At 42.4% G+C, this 18,507-nt stretch overlaps 1 protein-coding gene across 2 annotated transcripts in view; it reads left to right on the top strand.

The window, feature by feature from the left end:
• Nucleotides 1-1,827: 1,827 nt before the first annotated feature.
• Nucleotides 1,828-18,507, top strand: part of slc30a6 (solute carrier family 30 member 6) — a gene marked incomplete at its 5' end in the record, with an annotated part of 29,354 nt that continues 12,674 nt past the window's right edge. The window contains 6 exons of one of the 2 annotated variants that reach the window (XM_080848725.1): nucleotides 1,828-2,047; nucleotides 3,020-3,066; nucleotides 4,246-4,332; nucleotides 8,705-8,789; nucleotides 15,288-15,330; nucleotides 16,070-16,135. In XM_080848725.1, the coding sequence (XP_080704851.1) occupies nucleotides 1,828-2,047; nucleotides 3,020-3,066; nucleotides 4,246-4,332; nucleotides 8,705-8,789; nucleotides 15,288-15,330; nucleotides 16,070-16,135 (548 nt within the window). The remainder of the gene's footprint in view (nucleotides 2,048-3,019; nucleotides 3,067-4,245; nucleotides 4,333-8,704; nucleotides 8,790-15,287; nucleotides 15,331-16,069; nucleotides 16,136-18,507) is intronic. The other variant, XM_080848726.1, reaches the window with a different exon arrangement.

Raw genomic sequence — 18,507 nt, forward strand, 5'->3', positions numbered from 1 at the left:
GGGGTTGAGCCTTCTTGGTATTTACAGAAAAGAGTAATTTTCATTATTGTGTGAAACATGTCTTCCCTTTCGGTTGTGAAAACTAACAATGACACAAGGAGGTGCAGGAGAAAGATTGCACTGTTGCAATTGCTTTAATTGTACAGCAGGAGTTCAGTGTGTACAATACACAAATAAGCAGCTAAATTAGCAGTAGCTTAACTTGATAGATTGTATTCTTTGGAGCAAAAATGATGCTGAAATTAGAGCCTATGGACAACAAGCAGTTTTAATATTATGTGTTTCTGAAAAGCAGTATTGAGTTGCTAAAGTAAATTGAATAGTCAAAAGTAGCAATTGCTTTAATTGTGCAGCAGGAGGCGCTCAATACAATACATACATTGGTGGCTAAATTACCAGTAGCTCAAGTACTTTTTCTCCTTAGGATGAAATATAATGCTGTTGTAGGAGCTTATGGACAGAAAAGCAGTTTTAATTTTATTCTGCCTGAAAGCAGGAAGACATCAGTTACTCAAATAAAAATGTAATGACCAAAACAGCAATAACAACATAAAAGTATTAAAATATGATATATGATACATATTCACATATCTGAAAATAGATTTTATTTATTTAGGGTGACACCAGGGAGCCATATTGTCAGCTGAATATCAATAATGCTGTTCACCTCTGTTTTGGAGGTGGGGAACCCCTAGATGGTAAGCGTGATGTCCCACGATCAACAGTCCACATAATTGTTCATGACATTGCAGAGGGAATTCTCATATTTTCCCACCACTACCAAGTTTGTTGTGCCCACCTATAAGACTGTTAGTGTGTTGTACCCACATGATTGTGTGAGAGTTGTGCCCACATATAAGACTGTTAGTGTGTTGTACTACCCACATATAAGACTGTTAGTGTGTTGTACCCACATATAAGACTGTTAGTGTGTTGTGCCCACATATAAGACTGCTAATGTGTTGTGCCCACATACCTGTTGCCCACTTTGTCAGGCAAGAGCCTGCAATACGTACAAATCAGGCAGTTGGTCCCTTAAGTGCCTTGGCCGTCAAGAAAGGGCAAAACAGAAAATAAAAAGTCCCAAAACCATATGTGAAGGTAACGTGATCGCAACAGGTGGCCTTTTCCAAACTAACCCCTGCATGCTCTCCCTACCCACTGCCACTCCATCTGGCGTTCATGTTAAGGGTCCGCCACATTAGGTGCCATCCCAAACCAATTAGTAAGGAGTGGAGGTGGGTTATAAAACCCTCCAACAGCCAGTTTGCATTAATGCAGGCTTTGAGAGCTTATGCAACTGTTTTTATTTTGTCAATGCAGCACCTTTACTCTACCTGTCAGTTGTTTTTCTGGCTGCATTTGTCATAAAGAGAAATACACAACATGATTGGTCCACGTGGTTCATGTTCCTAACTGAGTCCCAACTGAGTCAAATGGCCTGGAAGTATCTAAGAGGCAGCCATGATAATGCTTAGGAAGGTGCTACAGTGGTTCCTTTCATATCTTCAACAGAGTACACTGGATCACCCTTTAAAAAAGGAGAGGAGATAATGTTGCCCCACAATTCCTTGCGGCAGCAACAATTACCCAATCAACAACGATCAACGTGAATCACGTCAATAACATCCGCCCTCACATAATTACTAGGCTAGCCTAGTGTAAGTACAGTCGCATTCCCTTAGGACGACAGTTGTTTCCTTAATCCTTATTAACTCTTCTTCACATTTTTCCTTGACCTTATGACGTTTTCCCTCGAGGTCAAGGAAAAATGTTTAGGAAAAGTCTGACCGCTGCCTGATTCACTTTTGCACATGCGCAACCCAAATGACGTTCACTAGCAACGTCTTCCAGTGGTCCAAAATGGCGATGGACAGTACTTCCACGTCTGCAGGAGGACTGTCATATCACAATGTTTCTGACTTTTATCCTCGAAAGCTTGGCCCAAAACCTGATGTCGTTCCGTCGGGAGTGACAGAGAGGAAAATTGGACCGTTGGATAAACCTGACATGGTGGCAGTCGATGTAATAAACATCAAGGATTCAGGTAGCTAATGTTAGGGCTGATGATGCAGGCAAACCCGGTTAACGTTAGCTGGCTAGCAAACTATTATTGTAGTGGACGTAAGCTAGCTATGCTAACTAGCTCTTAAACGTTTAATTTACTAAGTAGCAGATCGCTAGCTTGCCCAAAAAGTAATGTTTACTGGTGTATAAAGCTGATGACGTTACTAAAATATCCAAAAAGAAAAGACAGACTATGACCACGCAGAATACAAAGTTGAATAAAGAACTCTCCTATTAGCAAACAAGTTCTGTATGCAATGGGTTAGAGTATGTAGCGTAGCTGGGATGCCGCTACAGTATGTTAGATTATGATGTTCTTAGCAGTAAGGTAGCGAACTGGTATGTAATGAACTGATAGGCCCTGGCCCAAGATGACCCTGGAACGTTAAGCTAGACTTTTGTCCAAAGCATGCAACGTCAAAAAAAAGTTAGCAGGAAATGTAGGTTTTAGGTTATGACACATAGACACAACCCTACCAGACACCGGGGGTCTGTTTATATTGGCATCCCTAGTGTAGCTTGCTAGCTCTCTAGATATGTTGGTAACGTCAACATAGCTTGCTAGCAAGCTTGAGCTGTCAGTCTTAAAAGCCACATTAACCGAAAGGAAAACGCATCGTTTCAATTCAGCAGAACATTTGCAATACATTTTAAACTGTAGCACAGGTTGGGACTTTTGCTCAAATTGCATAAGATGTCCTAACGTTACCCTTGAGACTTGGTGTGAAAAACACCTGGGCTAGCAACCCATATTATCCGTACCAGCAAATGTTAGCATTTGCTCTATATTCTAACTTTCATCATTTCGAGCACAACAGTAGTATTATCAGATGTCACACATTCTTGAGTAGTTTGATCAAATTAATAGATGTAAAAAAGACGTAAAATATGTAATTTGTTGTGTGTGCACATTTAAGAGGGTTTATTCTGACTGTTTCATTTATGTTTACAGACATCCCCATGCACAGGAAGAAGCAAGAGAATGACACATATATTCTGGTAAGTTTTTACCATGTAAGTCAAAGACTTGATCTTACTCACAACGTGGGAACATCTATTAATGTATTTGAGAAATATTTCTCAGCTTGGTTTTCTCTTGACCTGAATTGATAAAGCTTATAAGCCAAACTCAGCCATCATCTCTTGCCATTCTGTCTAATAATGTTCAAGACCGTTACAGGATGGGCTCAAGAAATACCAAGTAACCATGACAAGGCCAATGATTACAATCTTATCAAATCAAGCAAGCACACACAAACAGGAATACCCTAGATATTCACACAAGGTGGCAAATGCAATAGGCACAGTGGGCGCATTTATTTGATTTGTATGTCTGTTATCTACTATAATAAAATAGTAGATTTTTATGTGTCTGTCAGTGGAATTGCCAAAATTGTGTGCAAAAATAAATGCTAAACTACAGATGATAGTTGTGTCTCTACAAGCTCCCTGCTTCTTTCTAGCTGTAATGAAATGCAGTGTAGATTGGCTATTCACACGTTGTTATTCATGTTTCTGCCAGGCCCGGAACATCAAGAGTAAGATTGTTGGACAAACTGTATACACAGACTTTTATGGATTGGATTTTTTTGGTAAAAATATTGATCCCAGTAATAATAATAACAAAGAATCTACCAGCAATGTTAATTGGTTGGGTTGATAACTACTGTAGATGACCTTTACTCTGAGGGTCCAAATCAAACAAAGCTAATGTGAATGGGTACCAGTGAGCCATCCCTTACTAGTACACACACACACACACACACACACACACACACACACACACACACACACACACACACACACACACACACACACACACACACACACACACAGAGACAGAGAAACTGGGGTTGAGTAAAAAAAAAAAAAAAGGAGTGAAGCTATGATGGTTTGTTAAATTTGGGAGGGAATTCTGGAGGCTCTTGTATGCAGATAGTGTTAATGTGGATGTCAAATGGCCAGTAGATGGTAGCACTGTTCTTTGTTATCAGCTATTCATTTGTTTTCAGTGGTTGGATAATGATGTTGATTCTTTGTTAGTAATCTGTAAAAGTATATTTAAATATTAATTATTCATTCAGTGTACAGTTAAGTTGAAGGCGCATTATTAAGTTGAAATATGAAGTCCTGTCCGTATAGGTTGCAATCTGTGTGTGTGTGTTTGCTTTACTGCAGGGCACTATCCACCCGTTCCGAAAAACACACAGATCTATTTTTGGGAAATTGTCACAGGAGTTTCGTTTGGTGACCTCTGACAGACGGGTGAGTATTGCTGTGGTGTTGGATTGTGCCCCCACCTACACACACACACACACACACAATTACACACAGGGACACACAGACACACTCAAAGTTACAGTCCTTCCATAGGACACACACACACACACACACACACACACACACACACACACACACACACAAACAATAACATATTAATAAGCACCCTTTGGCAATGTCCACCCTGACCTGAAAGTGTTGTTTTCGTTTTTAGTGGCTAGCTTTTCAAAAACAGTGATTGATTGTTATTGCATTATGCATTAAGCTGTTCATCCTGCGCATAAATCTTCACCAAAACAAACCTGCCTCCTTTAATCCATCACAACAGAAGCGTTCTAGAGTTCTCCTCTGATGTCTGGGGTAAATCACTTTAACCGGACTGGCTCAATCTGCCCATCCAACAGGCAAAGATTTCCCCTAATCTGGCCTGTACTTGATGGTATTGACCTGGAGGAAGTTGAGGTGGCAATGATGGTGTTAGATTGGTGAAAAAAGGGGGTGCTCATGTGGTCCTTCAGCTGGGCAGAGAGTGGGGGTTGGGAAGGTGGATTGTAATCCACTCTTGGCCCACACTAGAATCCCTCTTTTACCAAACATAACTAAATTGGATTAGCAAGCAAACACAAGTTCAAGGAGAGCAGTCGACTGAAATTTCAGACACAAAAACTGTATGCATTGGTATGGGTGTATGTGTTTCTGGGGGGAAAACTTCCCTAAATCACAAATCTCCCCTTTTTAATGCTCGTTTGCAAAACTGCAAATCCATCAGGAGGTAGAAACTATTAGTGTCTTAAAGATTAAGAATACACACAAACAATTATAATTTGAATATTTGCTCTGATCATTAGAGGAATGAATGGCTCTGTCCTATTTGTAATTCTCTCACTGACTTAAAGATCTGATCTACAAGGTCTATTGTGACAGGTTTATACTGTGTGATTCCTGCCATGGTCCCTGACAGCAATTGATCATAGTGAAAGAAATATGATACTATTGTGATTAGATCAATACTCTTGTAATGCTCAGTGCGAACGTAGTGCCTCTGTTACCAGAATCAGCTTGCAGTAAACTTCTGACTTCTGACACAGACCTGAATGTGTCTTTAGCTGTAACACAGGCCTCCAAAAAGCTGATTCAAAGCTAGAGCCCCTGTTCCTTTAAAATCTGTTCTGTTTCAGAAGTGACACCACTATCCGTTTCTCTCAGTTTATGCTTCAAAAATCTGTAGTTGTGTTGCAGGTTGGCCTGAATAATGCAATGAAGGTCTGTCGTAAGAAAGATTGCCTTTAAACATGTAATCTAACTGACAAGCATGACAAGGAATGATGTGCTGTCTGCTCTGAAATTTAACAAGATGTGATTATATGTTAAATCATTGTACAGTTTAAAATGCAGTGGACAGTGGTCCTACAAAGCCAACGTAATAACACTGTTTGCAGAATCCTTTGATCTCCACAGCACTGAGGTTAGAGCAGGTTAATTCCTCTTTGACCTGGTGGTCTTCTGTCTGTTGGCATCTTGTCTAGATACTAGCAGGTCATGGGATGAGTAGCATTTTTATTAACCAGCCAGCATAGGGCTGTAGCTGCTTTTAGATAAAGATTTGCTCCAACCAGTAGTTGTGTACTTATGAGAGAGGTGGCTCAAAAGAAAAAGGAGGTGGCTGGGGGGGGGGGGCCACAGGCTCCACACAAGCCTCCTCAGTCCCCATATCTCATCCCTTGCCGGGCTTTGTCAGTGGACGCCCCGGCCTTGTCATAACAGTGCACCGCAGTAATTGTAGATTTCACAGCAGCGGCCAGTGGGCCACAGACGTCAATCCAAGGCGACAGCTGAAGTTACCCGTGCTGCTGCGACACGAGTTCGCCTGCGCTCGCCATTGCTATCTTCGCCTCCTTTATTCTCGACTTTCAGGTGCAGTGCATTCAGGACGGAGGTCGTTTAGTGTTACGCCCGGATCAAATAAAAGCCCTCAGCCAAGCAGCAGAAAATGTCCTGCTGACACGTCGGGACAGAGGCCTAGGGGATATGGTTGCGCCAGGAGCCGTTTCAGAACAGCACATAGCTGCGTTTGTTGCCAAGTTTCCAATAAAGCAAATTGAGTGGCTGAAGGACTTTCCATTAATGGGAGATTGTTTGGGTACAGTTTCATGCTCAAAAAAGGGAACAGCAGGGGAAAAAAAAAACACTTATGCATCCTGTCAGATAATCATCTGAGCTTCCAGCCATCATAGTGGAAGATGAGCAACAAATACTGAGGAGTTTATTCTAAATGTCATTGTAGCATATATGTACTACTAGGCTTGGGTGGTATTACGGTTTTCCAGGGTATTTATAAATCCCGAAGGTATAACTTTTATTACCGTCAAAAATACAGATGCTCCCCTTTCTATTATACTCATACGGAGCCAACTTGGCCATCATAAATAACTGGCTTGTGGTAACCACTCACACACAATATTAACTACTTACTGGCCGAGAGTGAGGTCATGCAGGTAAATATCAGACAGAGGCTGTAAGGTATCGACCGAGCGATAGCGAGGTTGATGCGGCGGGGCCGAAGTCTGATATACCTGCATGACCTCACTCTCGGCCAGTAAGTAGTTAATATTGTGTGTGAGTGGTTACCACAAGCCAGTTATTTATGATGGCCAAGTCTTTATTCTTCAACTGACATCAACTGTCATGTTACCACGACATTCAACTGGTTTCCTGTTCTCAGATAATTTCATAATAGGAGTCCTGATTCTATCAATACATGCTCAGGGCTGTTGATATATCGATAATTTTTAAGGATGTAATGTTTAGTACTTGGTACATGGTATCACTCATTTTTAAGATTGATGGGGTGTGCAATAAGAATACTTATCAGACCGCAGACCGGCTAGAACGTCAATGCGCGGCTGGCATGACTACCCATTAGCCAATCAGAATGCTCGTACTGTCGTTGCCATATAATAATAATACTTAATACAATTCACAGTGATCACGCCTATGTTCTTATGTGTTTATATTCACGCTACTAGTAGTAGATTGGTTTACTACGTTTCCCATACACCTTAAGAGGTGACTGCCTTATGTGTTCTTCGACACAGAGGAAGTGGAGTGGTTGAAATGAATGATGAACTCTTCAACAAAGGGGTTATATTCACGTTTCCCTAACACTCAACTTCCACATGGGTGACACCGTTTACTCTTGGATGATTCTGGAATCTACAGTTCATGGTGGCTAATGCAGTTTCACTCAAATTAGGTTATGTCTGCTCTATTGGTCTCCTAGCTAATCAATTAATATGACAAGATATGGAGTCACGAAAATATTGTCACATATAACGATATTTTGAGATGACTTCCTCCAACTACAAAAGCGTTTGATTAGCCACACAATTGTATTCAGCTGCCAGTCACCACCCACACATCATAGGTATGCTGAATCAATGGAAGAAGGGCGCTTATTTTATTATCTTTTCATCATTATATGGGCCATTTATTTACACCCAGCAAGACTTGTCTAGAAAGGCTAGTTGCATATTAGACACACGGTATGGTAGGCTACACAATGTCATAAATACTGCAATGATTTTTACTCACCTCAGCTTTTTTTGCATGTCAAAATAGATACCTCCCAAGCCTAATATGTACTTCATCAATACTCCCCAGTGTTCCCCTAGGTTTACAGCTTGGGGGGGGGGGGGGGGGTGGGGGGGGTGGGGGACGGCAGCAGGGGCGCGGTGCGCCGCAGCGGCGGACACGGACACAAACACTTAAATGAATTATGATGTTCATGTGTTTCTTTGAATGACAGCAGTCAATAAGTATAATTTTACATGTTTTATGGTAAAGGTAACCTTAAATGACTTATTTTGTGATCTGGCGCTATATTTATACTTGACCTTCCAGGGGGGGCGGGCGGGGCCGTTGGGGGGGCAGGCCGCTACCCTAATGTCATTGTAGGGGAAACACTGCTCCCCACTCCTTGTGAACATGTTCTCCCTATGTGTATGTGATTGATGTATGTACAGTATGTCTGTGAGTTGTTTAAGTGTATAAGCTACTGGATGACCTAAATGTCCCTCTGAATTAATAAAGTATCCCTCTATCTATCCATCTATCATCTTGGGCTTGGACTAAGGTCCTTTTTGAGCAATTCACATTTCCCTTACAATTCACGTGTCCCTCTTTTTTCACGGACAGTAGATAGTAGCACTGATGGTGAACAATCCTCTTCACATGTATACTGTTAATGCAGCAAACTGTCTTATCACTTGGCAGTTGTTAAATGTTTCTTTTGTAGTTTTTTGTGTTTTCTTTTGAGTAAGGGTTTAATAGTATATTTGTGTTGTCACGTCTCTTTCAGTCCTGGAGGATCCTGCTATTTGGTGTGCTAAATGTGTTCTGCACTGGGTGTCTACTGATGTGGTGCAGCTCTACCAACAGTATGGGTAAGTAGACAAAATGCTGGAGGGTTCAAAGGAAAACAGGTGGTGTGTATGATTCTCTATAGAGAAGCCAACCAACAAGTGTTCAGAGAGATAAATGTTGGGAGTTGGGAGTACTAATTCAGTGTAGACACAGGACACAATTGAAATTCGCCAAAAAGATTTCAATGGCTTACATTTTGGCCTGAGTGACCGTCCTCTGGGCATGCTACAAACACACACACGTATACAAGGATTGCACTGCCTAGCACAAGTATTGAGAGAGCTTAACAACAAACCATGCACAGAGAAAATCAAAAAGACTAAAGCTTCAGCGCCCATCCTGGGAAATGTAGTCATCACAGCAGAACTGCAGCGACGGACTGCACACCAGCCCCCTGCTGTGTGGCCTTGTGGCCAGGAAGGAGACACTGGTGGCGTATCGAGCTGCAGAGAGGCGACATGCGATCCTGACGTCGATACCCAGTGCAGATAAACAGCGCCACTGAGCCCAGCGTCGCAGGTGCAGGACAAAAAGATCCCCGGCTGGGACAGGAAACTGTTGGTACACTTCCCATATGGTGTTTATCCACACAGAAATGAATCAGTACTAATATTTAAGCCGGCGGGGGAGAGATTGTCTTTCCTGCTTTCCAGTCAGGAGGAGGCTATAGCTGCTGTTAGCCGCAGCCTCCTGTAGCTTAAATCAGCAGACCTCTCGTGGCTCAGCCTTATTCTCCTAGACCAGAACTCACTGGCTATAGTGCTCAATGTTCAGTTTCTGTTGTGACGGTCAGTATTTCAGAGATGGCTGTGCTACAGTTTGAGGGTTGATTCACAAGGATGAACTGTGGGCTGATGGAAGTATGCTGTGTCGTAGATCTGGTCTGGCTGCGCTACAGTTTGAGGGTTGATTCACAAGGATGAACTGTGGGCCTGTGGGCTGATGGAAGTATGCTGTGTCGTAGATCTGGTCTCTCAGATGTCTGATGAAGCAGTATTTTATGGCTATCTGAGCAGCTTGAAACTTACTTTGGTCTAACCCTGAATTTTCTCGCTCATGGTGAAGTCATCAATTCTTTGTCTTTGCAACATCATTGGTGATCTTTGAGGATGGGAGTGTTTATTGAAATATGTGGTGCAGCAGGACTGAAGTGATTTCTTGTAGCTGGTGAGCTCAGTGTTTCCAATGGTGCGTTGTTATTAGTGCGTCTGGGTGGCGGCCGGGCTAAATTAGATCTCTTCCACATCTCTGGAAGTTTTCCAGTCAGTGCATAAAAGGGCCTGATGTGCATTGGCCTTCTGCCTCATTTAGTTAGGCTGCAAATGCCTGCGGTGATCAACCACACACACACACACACACACACACACACACACACACACACACACACGCACATGCACGCACACAAACACACTCCCATCCACCCCCGACAACAGCAAAACAGCGCCGAATACAACATGCCGCCTGCTGCAGGCACGTCAACAAACTAACCAACAAAAAACAAAAACCCCAGACAAAGACATTTTTAGGATGGTGTGGTATGTATCATTTAATTTGCCAGTAGAGACCATTTAAAGCAGGGGGGTATTCCAAGTATGTGCTTTTGTGACAAACCTGGGTAAGTTAAGTGGTAAACCTCCTAATAGAAGAGCCCTACAGCTCGATTCTCTTAGCAAATCAAAGCCATAGTGCTCTTCTTTTAGGAGGTTTACCACTTACTCTGAGTTCACTCATCCAGGTTTGTCACTAAACCACGTACTTGGAATCCCCCCCAGGAAGAGAGACGACAACAACAAAAACCTCTTCAACCATCCACTCAGTTATTGAGCTATGCGCGTTTGCGTCTTTCCCCTTGATATCCTCAAAACTGCTTGACAGTGGTTCACTGTGAGTTAACCCACTGAAGAAAACCTTCAGGCACCATAGAGTAAGAAATGCCTTAAAACAATGAGCACTATGCCCACATAGGTTGCAGCCACTACCTTAATGCACACAATGCTTTTTTTTATTTATGTGTGGAGTTAGAAACAAAGGCAGTTGACCTTGTGCTGAACCGTAAAGTTCACTGGAAGGGCTCTTTGACGTCAGCGATGATCATTAGCAGGAAAGAGGAGGGGGGAATGGAAGGGGGGAAAAGCATCCCAGCACACGCTCCAAGCTCGCTGTCAGGGGAGGTTTCCGACTCAGCGACTCTGCACAAAGCCCACTTCCTCCTCTGTGCGCTCATTCTTTTTCCTCTGTCTTCTCTGTCTCACTTTCCAGGGCTTTGGAGGAATGTCGTCACTGCATCATCTTAATGATCAAATATCAGATCTTTTTTTTAAACCTGCAGATATGTAATTTATGTGCACTATACGTAAATCATACATACCCAAATGCACACAAGGATGTTCTTATGTATGTACATCAATATGATGTCTACCAACATAGATAGCCTGTTGTGAATGTTTCATTATGTTTGTGTATGTGGATGCACATTGGTATGTGTATATTTACACTAAGAGGTCTGTAGGCATTCTGTTTGTTTATTCCAAGAAATCTTTGGTTTCTCTTGCTTAGTTTCCATCTGCTGTCTGTGGCCACGGGGTTGTGTATCTCTGTTTCCTTCTATTTTGAAGGTGTGTGGGTGTGTGTTTGTGTAACAGAACCTAATGCACCACTCCACAGCCTGTACGATGTAAAACAGATGAGTCCACAGGACACTGTTTGCTGCCCATCAGCTTGTCCGGATCAAATTCTGCAGCGGAAGATGGGATTGGGTTGCGCGGTGTTGAAAACGTCCGCGCCTCCATCCGATCTGCACATTCCTCTTTTGTCAACAATTCTTTCAGACTGATCAATACAAAATCCGACCCCCACAAGCCATTGCACAGGTCACTAAAAACACTGCGCTCAAGTATGTGCTCATTTTGCCACTCTTTGGTATCTTTGTTTAGTTTTCCTATGAAACTCCTCTGGAATCCTGGATATTTTTGTTTTGTTTTCCACCTACTGACCCTTACCGATTGCTTTTGGAAAAGGACGAAACACATTTTCGAGCTGTCTTTTAAGATAGCATGTACTTGTACTATAACATCTGACGTTGGTAAACTGAAAGAGCGTTGGGCTAATGTGCTTGTGTTAGAAAGTTGGCTGACTGACGCCTCACAAATCACACCAACCATTATTGCTGGTTACAATAACGGTGTTATCGGATAGTACAGTGTCTATTTCTCTGTAACTTTGAAAAAACACAACACATCTGTAAACGGAGTGTGGTCCGTTATCTTTGTTTTCAATTTGCAGTTGCCGGAGGGAGCTGGTGCACATATTTTTAGGTAATAGGCAGCTTTAAGGAGGCAACCTGCTACCTTGAAAAATGACCATCACTCTGTGGACTTTAAGGTATTTTATAAACCCGGAAGTGATAGAACTACGGTTTTCCAGCACGCCTTTTATAGTGGTGTGCCTAGATATTTGCTGGTGCTCCCAATTTTTCTAGGTTAAGACTGAGCACAGTGCTCCTAAGCCAAAAAGTTAGTCTCGAGCCCTGGTGTGTGTGTGTGCACTTTGTATTTTTCATTCACATTACTGTCAGCTCTGAGGTAGCCATTGCATTCTCAAGAGCTAAGATGAAGACAAGCCAAGCAAAAGGAGGTCAAGTGTCTGGTTTTTAAGGCCTTAACACCCCTCTCCTCTCTTCTCCTCTCCTCCTCTCCCCTCTTACGTTACTCTCTGCATCTCATCTCCTCTTGGCTCCACTGAGGCGCTTGTGGTTAGATGCGAATGGAAGGCAGGCTAAACTGAAGTGTCTGGAAGAAATGCCTCTGTCCCGAAATAGAGCTGTTGTGCAGCACATGTGTGCACTACACAGCCGTCAGAATGTCAGGAAATGCTTTCATTATTCATTACATTACTTTTTCCTCGCAAATCCATGTTTGCTGTACCACCAGCCCCTCGCCGGGCGTTGTATTGAATGGACTAGAGCAGTGCCTCTTCTAATGATTTTTTTTCGCTTATCGGTGTGTCCCATCAGAATATTTGGGATGGGGACCTTCCTTCATAGTGTAGTGAGTTGTGATTCTGCTAGCATCCAGGTAGCATGTTCAAGCATGTTGAATAACAGAATAGTTGAAGTTAGGATACCTTGCTAATTTAGATTACTGGTCATATAAATACGACTCTGTAGCCTCGGAGAGTATTTGATCTATTTAATGGTGACAGACAAATAACTCTCCCAGAGTCTGCTCTAAAACTATACTTTCTTCATAAGAAGCCTCCCTTGCTGCTGAGGTATACCTACACCATACCTATACACTACACACTCTGTTGATGTGCTCCATACTGGCCAAGGCCTTTCAGAGTGTCCTCCTGTCTGAACTGTGAATCTGAATTGAAGAGTTTGTGTTAAAACAGATAGCTAGTAATCATTTGTTTTGTTCAAAGGTAGCGTCGCCAGACATATCCAGTGCCACCTCAGAACGTGCTCTTGGATCGTAGCAACTAAGTTGACAAACTACTATCGCTAGTCCCTAGTCTTATTAGATATATGTTTCTAACACCTGGGGATGTTGATAACATCAGTCTAAACTTGTATTTCCTGTTTGAACCATGTTCATATATTTCATTAAAGGTGTGCGTTTGAGCCTTAGCTTGCTGTTAAAACATGGTTGTGATTGAGAATGTCTGCCTGGTGTGTCAGGAGGGGATAGACGTCTCTAAGGTGCATCTTCTATGTCGTTTACTGTAACTGGTTGTCGTCATCTTGTCATCATTTAGCAGCAGTATTGACAATATTTATCTGTGTTTGTCATGCATACCATAGCTTATAGTCACTGACACAGATCTGTGATTTAGCCCCCCACTTAGCAGTGTCCCTTGATCCATTAGTGATGAAGTGGTGATTATCCCATAACCCCCACCCCCCCACCCCACCGACCCTCCCTTTGTGTGCATTCTGTTGATGGGCTAGTCTGGGCGGCAGCCGCATCGGCAGGTTCTCAGCTTACGCCCCAGCAGCTCATGTCAGCAGAGAGAGGAGGGGGCGGCCAGCCTGAACCCCCCCAATCCGGCCGCATCCTCTCTGAGTCTCCTATTTCCCCCGCCAGGTGTTGCTGTGTAGTCAGTCAATAAAAGCTTTTAGTTTACATATGGAGCGATCTATTGTATTTAATATGCCACGTCGACAGACACCCGAGAAGCCGGGCCGGTCGATGTGTGTTGCAGAACTCAATGACAGCGGAGTGCTGCAGTTTGCAAATCTTCCCCCTTTCTCCCTCGCCCCTGAAAATACAGTTCTGTGGTTCTGAGACTGCCCCCCCCCCCCACACACACACACACACACACACCACTCCCCCACCTCAGGAAAGGTGATACTCACCAGCGGCCCTTCAGGAAGAGAGAAGAGTTCCACTGCTTCCAGGCCATCCTTAACTTTCTGCTTATGCTCCCAATTACCAGCCAGCACTTAATGCCTTTTAATGGTAGCGTGTTGAGGTCCCTGAGGATGTAAAGGAGAGCCTGAGAGGGCATTGGGGATAGAGGCGGAGTGGGGGGGCGGAGACAGGGTTGTGGGGGGCACCAGGCATGGAGAGTAAAACTGATCAGTCAGACACATATGTTTATTTCAGCGCTGTTGCCCAGCAGACGTAATGAAATATTCAGCCGGAGCGAGTACGCTCCCCTCGGGGCCTGGGCTGGTCCGGCCCGGCTCGTCTCCGCTTACGCCCGCCCGTTCACCCTCCGCACAGCTCCTCTTTTATCTCCCATTGATCAGGTCTGTAAACATACACAAATTACTTTAATCTAGGCACAATATGCTTCAGGATTGGGCCTTAGGACTCCGCTGGGACACGGGGCTGGGAAGAATGGGTAATGATAGGGTGGAGTTCTCCAGTTTTATGAGTATGTTCCCGCCATCCTTTGGCTTCAAGCCCTGCTTATTATTGCTGCTAGACAAGTGTGGTGGAACGCCATGGCAGATAGGGACACCAAAATGTGCCTTGTCTCTGTTTTTAGTGATGAACCTCATCATCTTTCTATACACGCACACATCGAGGTGATCCGAGAACAGTCGTCTCTCGACCTTAATAACAGTCAGGCCTGTGTTTTAGGCAATAAAAAATGACTTCAACGATGACTTTGTCAAGGATGGGGTAATACTGGAGGGCCAAGACTGATGGGTGCTTGGCCTGGCTGGCATGGTCTCTCACTAGTGAATCATTAGAGCTTAGAAGAAATAGGTAGACACATAAATATTACATCATTAATCATCATTCAACAACTCACTGAAACTTGAGTCTTCATGTGAACCAGGACTCTGTATCCATTTATTGTGTATAACAGTGTTACTCAAAATTGTTTAATGTTGTTATACTGAAATTCTCACGCCTGCTACTTAATGTTTACCATGGTAATGTGTTTATTGTGGTAGAATGTATATTTGAACAATACTGTATGTAATAACTGTTAAATTATCAGTGCGTGTATAGGTTTATTCTCATTGTTAATGTGTTTGTTTGTTTGTATTTGTGTCATTTCAGCCTTAACAGCATACACATACCTCACCATCTTTGATCTCTTCAGGTGAGTAGATTGTAGGGCTGTAACGGTACACAAAAGTCACTGTTCGCTATGTACCTTGGTTTTGGGGTCAGGGTTTGGTATGTTTTTAGTACAGCAGGGAAAACAAAACAAACATTTCACCTTTTTTTTCATTAAATTTAAACAGCCAACAGTGCCTTATTGGCCATAATTGTTTCTGTATCAGTTAAGGCACTCAAATACAGGCGTATTGTCAATAAGAAAAAATAAATAACACAAATATCGGTAATGCTCCATCGTAAGACTCTGACGTGTTGATAATTCCTGAACTGCAGCCTGACCTCTTTTATTCAGGACAGGCACAGCGGACTGACTAAAATGCAGATGTAACGTGAAGGCATTGTAGCGGGGCTGAAGCACTCTGACCATATGCTTAAATTCTGTATAATCTACAACCGAGTATGGTGGCATATCCGTAGTGATAAATACTCTATAGATCGCATTTAGTATTACTTTGGCATGGCCCGAATCTGCAGTAAGAGACTTCCTGAACTCTGTGTGGAGAAGGACTTGCTTTCCAGTCTTTTTTTGTCTCGTTCAGCTTAACGAAAACAGGTGACCCTTAACGGGTGATTTTTTTCTTGAATATAAATCTACCGAAACCGTACCATTACCTACCTGTGGGTCCACTGTACTGTTACCCTAGTGTTCACTGTGTGGGAGAGTACATTCTGTAATGAGTGTGCTTGTAACTTTCTGTTTGTTGTGCCTCCCCCCCTAGTCTGATCACCTGTCTCCTAAGCTCCTGGGTGGCCATGAAAAAGCCCAGTCAGTCCTATTCCTTTGGGTAAGTAAACTAACAGTGAGAAGAGAACACATTAGTGGACAATGAAAAGTTCGAACATTTTGAAACGGTGGATCACAATCAAAATGTCTTGTTGCATGTCAATTATGGCCGTTCTTGTCGTAAATGTTCTGTCCAAGTTTGTTTCTGACAACCTCTGAACTTGGCTTGATCAAACTTAAAAACACACAAACGCATAGACAGAGACAGACACAAACTCTTGCCCTGATATTTATGTAGTACTTGTTTTAACATGATGCTAGCAGTCATTCCCAATCTGGGCCATTTGACTAGCTCATTGATGTTTTTAATATCTCCTTTAGCTTCTGTATGTGCAGTTGAGATCAACAAGTTGCCAAACAAACATGAAGTTGCTATCAAGCAACACATTTACCAAGTATTTTGTGTCTTTGCTTGTGATTGCAAGTGAGTGTGTGTGTGTTCTCCTTAGCATAACAATTCCAAAGTAGAGCAAAGGGCTTGATTTATTTAACTGTTTGCTGTGACCTTCAAGATTGAACATTGTGTTAATACATCCTCTGGCCTGAACTGCAACCACACATTTTTGGCTGTGGCTTGAGCAAAGCTGTTAGAATAACAAACATGCGAGTCTCAGTCCTCACAGATTTACTAAACATTTGCAAGTGAATATGTCAATATTTTGAAACTTTAGTACAGCAGTCCCAGTGTTATATATTTACATTTATATATATATTTATATATATATACCGTATATATTTATATTTATATATGATGTATATTACATACAGCCGCGGAAAAAATTAAGAGACCACTTCAAAATTATCAGTTTCTCTGGTTTTACTATTTATTGGTATGTGTTAAAGTAAAATGTACATTTTTGTTTTATTCTATAACCTACTGGCAACATTCCTACCAAATTTCAAATAAAAATATTGTCATTTAGATCATTTATTTGCAGAAAAATGACAATTGGTCAAAATAGCAAAAAAGATGCAGTGTCTTCAGATCTCGAATAATGCAAAGAAAACAAGCTCATATTCATTTTTAAACTACACAATACTAATGCTTTAACTTAGGAAGAGTTCAGAAATCAATATTTGGTGGAATAACCTTGATTTAAAATCACAACTTTCATGTGTCTTGGCATGCTCTCCACCAGTCTTTCACATTGCCGTTGGGTGACTTTATGCTACTCCTGGCGCAAGAATTCAAGCAGCTCGGCTTCTTTTCATGGCTTGTGACCATCCATCTTCCTCTCGATCACATTTCAGAGTTTTTTTTATGGGATTCAGGTCTCGAAATTGGGCTGTCCATGACAGGGTCCTGATCTGGTGATACTCCATCCACACCTTTACTGGCCTGGCTGTGTGGCATGGAGCATTGCCCTGCTGGAAAAAACACTTCTCAGAGTTGGGGAACATTGTCAGAGCAAAAGGAGGCAAGTTTTTCTTCCGGTACAACGTTGTACTTTGCCTGGCTGAGGTTTGTAAAAGACCATAAGGATTGAACCAAAGCGGACTGGAGGGTCTCCTAGTTCGTCTTCTCTGATGAGTCCAATTTCACAGTAGGTGCAAGACTCTGTGGCTTGAAGGCCTCTCCAGGTCTACGTCTAACCATCAGACGACCATGTGTTGGGCAAAGCTGAAAATTGGACTCATCAGAGAAGACGAACTAGGAGACCCTCCAGTCCGCTTTGGTTCAATCCTTATGGTCTTTTACAAACCTCAGCCAGGCAAAGTACAACGTTGTCCCGGAAGAAAAACTTGCTTCCTTTTGCTCTGACAATGTTCCCCAACTCTGAGAAGTGTTTTTTCCAGCAGGGCAATGCTCCATGCCACACAGCCAGGCCAGTAAAGGTGTGGATGGAGTATCACCAGATCAGGACCCTGTCATGGCCAGCCCAATTTCGAGACCTGAATCCCATAAAAAAACTCTGAAATGTGATCAAGAGGAAGATGGATGGTCACAAGCCATGAAAAGAAGCCGAGCTGCTTGAATTCTTGCGCCAGGAGTAGCATAAAGTCACCCAACGGCAATGTGAATGACTGGTGGAGAGCATGCCAAGACACATGAAAGTTGTGATTTTAAATCAAGGTTATTCCACCAAATATTGATTTCTGAACTCTTCCTAAGTTAAAGCATTAGTATTGTGTAGTTTAAAAATGAATATGAGCTTGTTTTCTTTGCATTATTCGAGATCTGAAGACACTGCATCTTTTTTGCTATTTTGACCAATTGTCATTTTTCTGCAAATAAATGATCTAAATGACAATATTTTTATTTGAAATTTGGTAGGAATGTTGCCAGTAGGTTATAGAATAAAACAAAAATGTACATTTTACTTTAACACATACCAATAAATAGTAAAACCAGAGAAACTGATAATTTTGAAG

The sequence above is a fragment of the Sprattus sprattus genome (assembly GCF_963457725.1).
Source record: "Sprattus sprattus genome assembly, chromosome: 12".
Classification (NCBI taxonomy): domain Eukaryota; kingdom Metazoa; phylum Chordata; class Actinopteri; order Clupeiformes; family Clupeidae; genus Sprattus; species Sprattus sprattus.